General features: G+C 43.1%; 1 protein-coding gene across 1 annotated transcript; it reads left to right on the forward strand.

Annotated features, from left to right (window-relative positions):
* The first annotated feature begins 3,536 nt into the window (after nucleotides 1–3,536).
* On the forward strand, nucleotides 3,537–5,710 carry LOC120062821 (perforin-1-like). The gene is made up of 3 exons (XM_039012895.1): nucleotides 3,537–3,589; nucleotides 3,893–4,070; nucleotides 4,402–5,710. The coding sequence occupies exons 2-3, from the start codon at nucleotides 3,912–3,914 to the stop codon at nucleotides 4,660–4,662; spliced, it is 420 nt and encodes a 139-aa protein (XP_038868823.1). The 5' UTR covers nucleotides 3,537–3,589; nucleotides 3,893–3,911; the 3' UTR covers nucleotides 4,663–5,710.
* Nucleotides 5,711–11,877: the final 6,167 nt, after the last annotated feature.

Here is an 11,877-nt window from a genome sequence, read left to right on the forward strand (position 1 = left end):
TTATAATAATAATATTATAATAATATAATAATATTAATAATAATAATGATAATATAATAATGATAATAATAATAATATAATAATAATAATATTATAATACTAATGTTATAATAATGAGTGGACGACAGCCAAGATGAGGACATTGTGAAGTGGAAGCTCGATGTGAGGGTGAGGGTGAGGGTGAGGGTGAGGGAGAGGGAGAGGGAGAGGGAGAGGGAGAGGGAGAGGGAGAGGGGGAGAGAGAGAGAGAGAGAGAGAGAGAGAGAGAGAGAGAGAGAGAGAGAGAGAAAAATTGATACACAGAGAGACTGAAAGAGAAAGAGAGTGGGAGGAGGGGAAGAGGGACAAGAAATGGATGAAGACTCATCTGTAGAGGCTAAAGATGTGCCTGTCTCACGGCACCCAAGTTATCCCAAGGCCTCGTACCCGCGGCATGCAGAATAAGTTCATATTAAACCACATGTGGTTCGTTCCCAGTGGTATCTAGCATCAATATGAAGACAGGGTGTATCCCAAATGGCCCCCTTTTCCTCATATAGTGCACTACTATGGTCAAAAGTAAAAAAAGTCAAAAGTAGTGTACAAAGGGAATAGGACGCCATTTGGGAAGCAGTCACACCCTCTCCTGCCAAGAGATTTTAAAAACAAGCTAAAAGCCAATCTGATGTTTAAAACCTACATAAGCAAAAAATAAACTCAACATCAGGCAATCTGATGCGGTTTAAGCTGCATTTACATTTGCTTAAGCTGTTTTCTAGTGAAATGTGTTTTCTCGTCAGGACACTGTTGTTCAGAGAGGAGCTAGCCATCAACACAGCTAACACAATCACTTCAAACTGAAGCTGGAGAGACTGCAAACTAGGTGCACTTTGTTTAATTTGAACTTTTTTCTATTTATATTTCTTTGTATATATCCATAAAAATTATGCCAGCTGATTTGTGTCCCGACTCCCGACATGTTCATTAATATGGGACAGCTGGAGATCAAATTTAAATATTGAAACAATGCTGCAAATGTCAGAGAGACCGACAGCAAGGTTTATACAAATCTCTGATGTTGAAAATGAAATGTTAGTCTAAAAGAAATGTGAGATAATGTCTAGATGCTTTTTATAGAGGAGATCAAGTTTATAAATTGCCTGGCTGGGCTGATGAGACAGGGGATTGAGCAGTCAGATGGAACAGAGTAAATAGGCATTTTAATGTCATAGATTTATCAGGGTGGTAACTTGTGGAATAGACACTGGCTGGAATGCACTTTTAACCAATCAGAATTCAGGAACAGACCCACCCATTGTAAAACAAGGTAATAAGGAATGTGTCCCCCAGTTCCTAAGTCTCATCGCTACAGGTCAATAGCAGAAAAAAATGGACAGGATCTCTTATTGGGCTGTGTCTGAAAACAGCACTAGCTGTCAACATCCTTGCTTCCTATGTCATTGTTTCCTCAGTTCCCCTCAAAGCGCACTGCCGGAGAGGAGAGGGTCCAAGGTCCTTCCCATGGTTCACTTTCTCCAATGAGTTTTTAAAAATTTTAATTTTTTATTTCACCTTTATTTAACCAGGTAGGCCAGTTGAGAACAAGTTCTCATTTACAACTGCGACCTGGCCAAGATAAAACAAAGCAGTGCGACAAAAACAACACCACAGAGTTACACATAAACAAACGTACAGTCAATAACACAAAAGAACAGAAAAACATAAAAATCTATGTACAGTGTGTGCAAATGTAGAAGAGGAGGGAGGTAGGCAATAAATAGGCCCTAGAGGTGAAAATAATGACAATTTAGCAATAATACTGGAGGGATAGATGTGCAGACGATGATGATGATGCAAGTCGAGATAATGGGGTACAAAAGAGCAAGAGGGTAAGTAATAATATGGGGATGAGGTAGTCGGGTGGGCTATTTACAGATTGGCTGTGTACAGGTCCAGTGATCGGTAAGCTGCTCAGACAGCTGATCCTTAAAGTTAGAGAGGGAGATATAAGACTCCAGCTTCAGAGCTTTGAGAGAAATTGAGAAGACAAAGAAGCAAGTATTTTTTTTATTTTTTTTATTTAACTAGGCAAGTCAGTTAAAACCTCTTTGGGCTAGGGGGCAGTATTTTGACGTCTGGATGACAAGCGTGCCCAAAGTAAACTGCCTGTTACTCAGGCCCAGAAGCTAGGATATGCATATAATTGGTAGATTTGTTTCTAAAGTTTCTAAAACTGTTAAAATAATGTCTGTGAGTATAACAGAACTGATATGGCAGGCAAAAACCCGAGGACAAACCATCCAGAAAAACAGAAATTCAGCCCACCATTGATTCCTATGGCTGTCATTTTTAATATGAAGGGAAAACCTCCCAGATTGCAGTTCAAAGGGCTTCCACTAGATGTCAACAGTCTTTAGAAAGAGTTTCAGGCTTGATTTTGGAAAAATGAGCTAGAATTTGTAGTTTTTATAAGTGGCTCCCATTTTGGCTGTAGTGTTTGTTACGTGTACTGCGAATGCGCTTACTTTGTTGTTTATCTCCGGTAATGACAATAACGATTCTCCGTCTTAAATTCTTTCGTTTATTTACGTATTATGGTACCTGAGGTTTGATTATAAACGTTGTTTGACTTGTTTGGAGAAGTTTATTGGTAACGTTTGTGATTGATTTGAATGCATTTTGAAGGAGGGAAACTGAGTGTTTGGGGATATAAAGAAGGACTTTATCGAACAAAAGGACTATTTGTGATGCAGCTGGGACCTTTTGGAGTGCCAACACAAGAAGATCTTCAAAGGTAAGGCATTTATTTTATCGCTATTTCTGACTTTCGGTGCGCATCTGCCTGGTTGGAAAATGTTTTTAATGCTTTTGTGTGCTGGGCGCTGTCCTCAGATAACCGCATGGTGTGCTTTCGCCGTAAAGCCTTTTTGAAATCTGACACAACGGCTGGATTAACAAGAAGTTAAGCTTTTAACTGATGTATGGCACTTGTATTTCATGAATGTTATATATTACTATTTCTGTAATTTGAATTTTGCGCTCTGCAATTTCACCGGATGTTGTCGAGGTGGGTCGCTAGCGGCACGTCTAGCCCAAAGAGGTTTTAAGAGCAAATTCTTATTTTACAATGATGGCTTACCCCGGCCAAACACTCCCCTAACCCGGACAATGCTGGGCCAATTGTGTGCCGCCCTATGGGACTCCTGATCACGGCCGGTTGTGATACAGTCGGGATCAAACCAGGGTCTGTAGTGACGCCTCTAGCACTGAGATGCAGTGCCTTAGACCGCTACGCCACTCGACAGTTAGCAACGTTTTCCTCACTCATTGGGCAGGGAAACTAGCCCTCAAAGTGTTCATTCAAAAGCCTGGCCTTCCTTTTATCAGCATCAGAGGATAGTAATACCTGTAGGTGTTACTGTTCTTTGGCAACACAAACTGTTATGTCATTGGTTGAGGCATCACTGAGAACAAGCCACCTGTGGAGTGGCATTTATAAACAGTGAGAGGGCATAGGAAAAACAGTCAGTGGTTCCCCTCAGACACACAGACAGACACACAGACAGAGACACACAGACAGACGCTCGTCCCCAGACTCTACAGAACACAGGTATTATGACCCTACAGAGAGTTTATTTTATAATGTATTATATTTGAAAATTAACATTATGTAAAGGACTCACTGGGCAAAAACTGGTTGAATCAACGTTGTTTCCACGTCATGTCCTGATATATCAAGTCTTTCCTCTCTTCTTCTGACGTTTTCTATCTTTTCATTTGTTCCTCTTCCCCCCCTCTCTCCCCCACACTCTCTCTCTCTCTCTCTCTCTCTCTCTCTCTCTCTCTCTCTCTCTCTCTCTCTCTCTCTCTCTCTCTCTCTCTCTCTCTCTCTCTCTTCCCTCCATGGATCAAGCCCTATCTGACTGAGAGACATGTCCTCCTCCTCTCTCCTGTGGTGCCTGCTGGTGGTGTGTGTTCTGACTGTGGTCCAGATCTATGCAGCAGAGGAACCTAAAGTCCTCAAGGTGTTCAACCTCAGAGCCAGCGACCTGAACAGCGGCTTGTTCCAGACCCCTGATGCCTACGTCAAGGTAAATCTCTCCTCACCTGAATCACCTGTCCACCATGATAGCTGATGTGTTGTGATCTGTCTGGTGCCAAATGCCTGGGTGATACACATTGGTGGTGGATGAGGTCCGGCCTTCTCCCCTTTACTTTATGAAGCTCTTTGAGCATCTGGGTAAAAGCTTTATATAAATCTAATCTATTATTATGATTGTTATTGTGTTTATGATGATTGTCATGACGATGATGATATTTATGATGACGATGATATTTATGATGATGATTATCACTATCATTATTATCATTATCATCATTATTATCATTATCGTCATAATCATTGTCATTATTATAATTCAGGTGTTCAGAGGCGCCGGCTACGGTGGGAAAACAGAGGTAAAGACCGACAACCATGACCCCTGGTGGAAGGAGGACTTCAACTTCTTCAATGTCCGTGAGAACGACCCGCTGAGGCTGGAGGTGTACGACTCCGACGTGCTCTTCGACGACCTGCTGGGGACCTGTGAGCGCTCCGTCAAGAACGGAACTTGGCAACATAGCTGCACCATCAAGAGGGGAGGGACGCTGTATTACTCCTACACCCTTGAGCCCCTACAGTAGACCCTGTACTACTCCTACACCCTAGAGCCCCTACAGTAGACCCTGTACTACTCCTACACCCTAGAGCCTCTACAGTAGACCCTGCACTACTCCTACACCCTAGAGCCCCTACAGTAGACCCTGTACTACTACTACACCCTGATCCCCTACAGTAGACCCTGTACTACTCCTACACCCTAGATCCCCTACAGTAGACCCTGTACTACTCCTACACCCTAGAGCCTCTACAGTAGACCCTGTATTACTCCTACACCCCAAGCCTAGAGTAATGTCCCACCTCTCATCCACAACAATCTGTCAAAACTCTGACCTCACTCTGATTCCAAACACCCTCTACACCAGCGTTTCCCAATCCCGGTCCTGGGCACTAACACACCTGATTCAACTAAAGGCTTGATGATGAGTTGAATCAAGTGTGTTAGCGGAATGCTAGGGCAAAACCCAAAATGTGCTCCTCTTTGAGTCCCCAGACATAGCTCTAAACTGTGTTCTGAATCACAACAGACACATGTACCTAGTTTCCCCCTCCTCCTCACTCTGATCTCATGGTCCTCCCTTTAGACCTCAATAAAACAAATGTATTTCAGTATAATGCTCTCAATTTGGTTCTTTCTTTTATCACCATGTGAGTGTTTAGGTTTTCTCCTGATATTTGTCTGACTCCTGCAGGAATTTGTGCCTCTGTGAAGGAATCCTGCAGGACTAATGTTGATAACTGTCCGACGTTTTGCCTACGCCTCTGTACGACTCCTGTTTGTATTGTACTGCAGGAATTTCTAAAATCCTACAGATCCTGCATATTTAAAAAAAAATATTCCTGCAGGACAAGGTAAATTCCCGCAGGATTAATTTATTCCTGCAGGGCAAGGCAAATTCATGCAGTGGTTTTGATAAACCTGTATAATGTCAAATGTTTATCAACATCATTCCTTTTTTTTTTCAAAAGCATGTTTGACTCATTGTGTCCACATACACACACACACACACACACAAACTGTACACTGAACATTTTTAAGGCGCTTGACACCTTGGGTTGATGACGACAACAAATAAACAACTGAATACATTCAAAGTAGACAGAATCTATGTGAATAGTCATTTCAGTTTATTCATTTCACAAACGTTACAATTTATAGAACAATATTATCGCATACAGTATACAGCACATTTTCCAAATACATTATATAAACACAAAACATACAATACAAAACATATGAATGGGGAGTATGTTGTCTGGGTAGTTCAGCTCCCTCACTCCAACCCACTATCAGAGTGAGTGTTGTCAGGCAAGTTTGAGGCAAAAAAAAGTGCATGCATGCATGAATTGCAGAATATACTTCATATATTGTCATCTTATGAATCATTTGCATTTTGGGCTCAGTAATGACCTCCTGGACAGCTTTGTAATTGTTGTGAACATTTTTGTGAAAATCTGAAAAGAGGATTTGAACTGGGTCAGTATGTATTACCAGCATTAACTCTCCGCGCTACACATTCCTCATGAAACAAATAGTGTTTGAATACCATGTAAGGCGACACATATATATATGAACGGCAGAATAAATGCCTACTATATTACCATCATAGGTCATTTTGGCATTTGTGCTAAGCTCCTGGCATAAAATATAATTGTTTTTACCATGTTTTGTGAGAATTCTCAACCATTTTGTATTTGAACGACTTTGAGGTGTCAGGCCACGCCCTCATTCAAGTTCATTGGCTCACAGCGGCCATTACGTTTATAATCAACTTCGTTTTTGGAACATATAAGATCCTGGTCTATAGACGCTGAACATTACGTTTCGTGGAAATCGGTTCAGCAGGCTGGATGATCCATCATAGTGAGGTAATCGATCCTAGAGGCAAATACTATGTCAACATTATACCAGGTTTTGTGAAAAATCTCAACCATTTTGTCTTTGAAAGATTTGAGGTGTCAGGTCATGCCTTCAGTAACAGAGCTGTTTACAGATAGGATGGGTGGACAGCAGCGTGAGGCCCCTCGCTGTGCTGTGCTTACAAAACTGCCATCTAAAACTGCTATTATCCACCCCTTTCACCTCTCCTCAGCCTCAGCCCCAGTCTGATGGCCTTGAGATAGAAGCTGTTTTTCAGTCTCTCGGTCCCTGCTTTGATGCACCTGTACTGACCTCGCCTTCTGGATGATAGCGGGGTGAACAGACAGTGGCTCGGGTGGTTGTTGTCCTTGATGATCTTTATGGCCTTCCTGTGACATCGGTGTAGGTGGTGTAGGTGTCCTGGAGGGCAGGTAGTTTGCCCCCGGTGATGCGTTATGCAGACCTCACCCTCTGGAGAGCCTTACGGTTGTGGGCGGAGCAGTTGCCGTACCAGGCGGTGATACAGCCCGACAGGATGTTCTCGATTGTGCATCTGTAGAAGTTTGTGAGTGCTTTTGGTGACAAGCCGAATTTCTTCAGCCTCCTGAGGTTGAAGAGGCGCTGCTGCGCCTTCTTCACAACGCTGTCTGTGTGGGTGGACCAATTCAGTTTGTCCGTGATGTGTACACCGAGGAACTTAAAACGTACTACCCTCTCCACTACTGTCCCATCGATGTGGATAGGGGGCTGCTCCCTCTACTGTTTCCTGAAGTCCACAATCATCTCCTTTGTTTTGTTGACGTTGAGTGTGAGGTTATTTTCCTGACACCACACTCCGAGGGCCCTCACCTCCTCCCTGTAGGCCATCTCGTCGTTGTTGGTAATCAAGCCTACCACTGTAGTGTCGTCCGCAAACTTGATGATTGAGTTGGAGGCGTGCATGGCCACGCAGTCGTGGGTGAACAGGGAGTACAGGAGAGGGCTCAGAACGCACCCTTGTGGGGCCCCAGTGTTGAGGATCAGCGGGGTGGAGATGTTGTTACCTACCCTCACCATCTGGGGGCGGCCCGTCAGGAAGTCCAGTACCCAGTTGCACAGGGCGGGGTCGAGACCCAGGGTCTCGAGCTTGATGACGAGTTTGGAGGGTACTATGGTGTTAAATGCTGAGCTGTAGTCGATGAACAGCATTCTCACATAGGTATTCCTCTTGTCCAGATGGGTTAGGGCAGTGTGCAGTGTGACTGCGATTGCATCGTCTGTGAACCTATTGGGGCGGTAAGCAAATTGGAGTAGGTCTAGGGTGTCAGGTAGGGTGGAGGTGATATGATCCTTGACTAGTCTCTCAAAGCACTTCATGATGACGGAAGTGAGTGCTACGGGGCGGTAGTCGTTTAGCTCAGTTACCTTAGCTTTCTTGGGAACAGGAACAATGGTGGCCCTCTTGAAGCATGTGGGAACAGCAGACTGGGATAAGGATTGATTGAATATGTCCGTAAACACACCGGCCAGCTGGTCTACGCATGCTCTGAGGACGCGGCTGGGAATGCCGTCTGGGCCTGCAGCCTTGTGAGGGTTAACACGTTTAAATGTTTTACTCACCTCGGCTGCAGTGAAGGAGAGCCCGCAGGTTTTGGTAGCGGGCCGTGTCAGTGGCACTGTATTGTCCTCAAAGCAAGCAAAAAAGTTGTTTAGTCTGTCTGGGAGCAATCCTGGTCCGCAACGAGGCTGGTTTTCTTTTTGTAATCCGTGATTGACTGTAGACCCTGCCACATACCTCGTGTCTGAGCTGTTGAATTGCGACTCTACATTGTCTCTATACTTAGCTATTTTGATTGCCTTGCGGAGGGAATAGCTACACTGTTTGTATTCGGTCATGTTTCCGGTCACAAAATGGTTGAGATTTTTCACAAAACCTGGTATAATGTTGACATAGTATTTGCCTCTAGGATCGATTACCTCACTATGATGGATCATCCAGCCTGCTGAACCTGTATCTACATGGAAGACATTCCAACAACCTGTATCTACATGAAGACATCCCAACAACCTGTATCTACATGAAGACATTCCAACAACCTGTATCTACATGAAGACATCCCAACAATCTGTATCTACATGGAAGACATCCCAACAACCTGTATCTACATGAAGACATTCCAACAACCTGTATCTACATGGAAGACATTCCAACAACCTGTATCTACATGAAGACATCCCAACAACCTGTATCTACATGAAGACATTCCAACAACCTGTATCTACATGAAGACATTCCAACAACCTGTATCTACATGAAGACATCCCAACAACCTGTATCTACATGAAAGACATTCCAACAACCTGTATCTACATGAAGACATCCCAACAATCTGTATCTACATGAAGACATTCCAACAACCTGTATCTACATGGAAGACATTCTAACAACCTGTATCTACATGAAGACATTCTAACAACCTGTATCTACATGAAGACATTCCAACAACCTGTATCTACATGAAGACATTCCAACAACCTGTATCTACATGAAGACATTCCAACAATCTGTATCTACATGAAGACATTCCAACAACCTGTATCTACATGGAAGACATTCTAACAACCTGTATCTACATGAAGACATTCCAACAACCTGTATCTACATGGAAGACATTCCAACAACCTGTATCTACATGAAGACATCCCAACAAACTGTATCTACATGAAGACATTCCAACAACCTGTATCTACATGGAAGACATTCCAACAACCTGTATCTACATGGAAGACATTCCAACAATCTGTATCTACATGGAAGACATCCCAACAACCTGTATCTACATGAAGACATTCCAACATCCTGTATCTACATGGAAGACATTCCAACAACCTGTATCTACATGAAGACATCCCAACAACCTGTATCTACATGAAAGACATTCCAACAACCTGTATCTACATGAAGACATCCCAACAATCTGTATCTACATGAAGACATTCCAACAACCTGTATCTACATGGAAGACATTCTAACAACCTGTATCTACATGAAGACATTCTAACAACCTGTATCTACATGAAGACATTCCAACAACCTGTATCTACATGAAGACATTCCAACAACCTGTATCTACATGAAGACATTCCAACAATCTGTATCTACATGAAGACATTCCAACAACCTGTATCTACATGGAAGACATTCTAACAACCTGTATCTACATGAAGACATTCCAACAACCTGTATCTACATGGAAGACATTCCAACAACCTGTATCTACATGAAGACATCCCAACAAACTGTATCTACATGAAGACATTCCAACAACCTGTATCTACATGGAAGACATTCCAACAACCTGTATCTACATGGAAGACATTCCAACAACCTGTATCTACATGAAGACATCCCAACAATCTGTATCTACATGAAGACATTCCAACAATCTGTATCTACATGAAGACATCCCAACAATCTGTATCTACATGAAGACATCCCAACAACCTGGTCCGCACCTTTGGGGGGGGGGGGGGGGGGGGGGGGGGGGGGGGGGGGGGGGGGGGGGGGGGTACTGTCACGACCTGGCCTTAGATATCTCTGTTTTTCTATATATTTTGGTTAGGTCAGGGTGTGACTAGGGTGGGTACGCTAGTTTTTGTATGTCTAGGGTTTTTGTATGTCTATGTTGGCCTGAAATGGTTCCCAATCATTAGGAACATCCTGATTAGGGATCATTATACTGATTATATCTGGAAGACAATTTTTTTATTATTATTGTATTTTATTGACAGACTAAACAACTGATTATAATCATCCTGATTAGGGATCATATTTAGGTAGCCATTTTCCTCGTTTGTGTTGTGGGATCTTGTTCTATGTTTAGTTGCCTGTCTGCACTATTCGTATAGCTTCACGTTTCGTTTGGTTGTTTGTTGTTTTGTTAGGTGAGTTTCAGTTGATAAAAATTATGTGGAACTCTACTCACGCTGCGCCTTGGTCTCATCCTTACAACGAACGTGACATTGATGTAGGCCTATTCACTGCAGTTGGTGTCCTCTGCTCGGCTGGTGGTGCTATGAACTCAATGTTGAGAGGTGAAAGATAAGTTATATACTCCTAGAAAGCTGCGACTCTCCTCTCTGTAACCAGGACAGTAGTTGCTTTGAAATTGCGTTTTTCAGCAACAGTTATATGCTTTGCTTATCAAAATGCACCTCTTTCTCCTCCGTGTTCATAGTGGCGAGAGGGAGTGAGAGTGGCTCGCTCATCTAGCAGCCGACAGAGAAACAGGGAAAGGCAGATACTTTCATAGCAGGAATCAACATAATGGATAAGATATTACTGTTGGCCAAATAATGGTTTTAGAACAAAACAATCTGCAGGAACGTTGTGTAGCAAAATCAGAGGAAATTACCAACCTAAGCAAAATCCTTTGGTAAGAAGAGGGCAGTGTCGGTAAGAGCAGGGCAGTGTCGGTAAGAGCAGGGCAGTGTCGTAAGAGCAGGGCAGTGTCGGTAAGAGCAGGGCAGTGTCGTAAGAGCAGGGCAGTGTCGGTAAGAGCAGGGCAGTGTCGGTAAGAGCAGGGCAGTGTCGTAAGAGCAGGGCAGTGTCGGTAAGAGCAGGGCAGTGTCGGTAAGAGCAGGGCAGTGTCGTAAGAGCAGGGCAGTGTCGGTAAGAGCAGGGCAGTGTCGGTAAGAGCAGGGCAGTGTCGGTAAGAGCAGGGCAGTGTCGGTAAGAGCAGGGCAGTGTCGGTAAGAGCAGGGCAGTGTCGGTATCTGTAATTTTCTGGTAATCATCTCAGTTCCCTGGCGACGTCTGGTACATACTCAACCATTCTGAAGTACACTATGCTACACACTGCAGTAGCCTGTGTTCATGTACAGTACCTATCATAGAATATTGTTGACATGTCCTATATCCCGAATCTTGTTTCACTAAAAATATATTGTATAATATTTGTTGTGCTACAACTGATCTAGCATATGTATTTCTACCATTGGGCCCCATGCTAGAGCATTCTATGGAATACAATAAGCCTATAATAGGCACAGAACACAACAAAAATGAAGGCACAACCACAAACATCTGGCTGATAGACAGAGGCTGAGAGAGAGAGAGAGATGGGGGGGGATTTTCTCTTGTGAGTACAATAATAATAAAAAAATTGTCTTCCAGATATTTTCCTTGCTCTGGAGTTGAGGGCATATTTTCCCCCTACATTTCAAAAGGTCTGTTTTAGTGCTGATTTATCATCATAACCCCATGACCAATATGGTAATTACGTTATAATTTTGAAATTGTGAATTGAATTTGTCTTTACAATGACTTCATTTTTCCTATAGGAAGTTTGCATATAGAAGTGTGTCATTATTGTAATGATTATTTTTTGTGATATCA

This window comes from Salvelinus namaycush, chromosome 18 (genome assembly GCF_016432855.1).
Source record: "Salvelinus namaycush isolate Seneca chromosome 18, SaNama_1.0, whole genome shotgun sequence".
Classification (NCBI taxonomy): Eukaryota; Metazoa; Chordata; class Actinopteri; order Salmoniformes; family Salmonidae; genus Salvelinus; species Salvelinus namaycush.

What these genes read in the sequence shown, in the direction of transcription:
- LOC120062821 (XM_039012895.1), top strand. Translation starts at nt 3,912, where the DNA reads ATGTCCTCCTCCTCTCTCCTGTGGTGCCTGCTGGTGGTGTGTGTTCTG. An exon ending in CCCCTGATGCCTACGTCAAG is followed by an intron (nt 4,071 to 4,401) that starts GTAAATCTCTCC and finishes ATTATAATTCAG; the next exon opens with GTGTTCAGAGGCGCCGGCTA.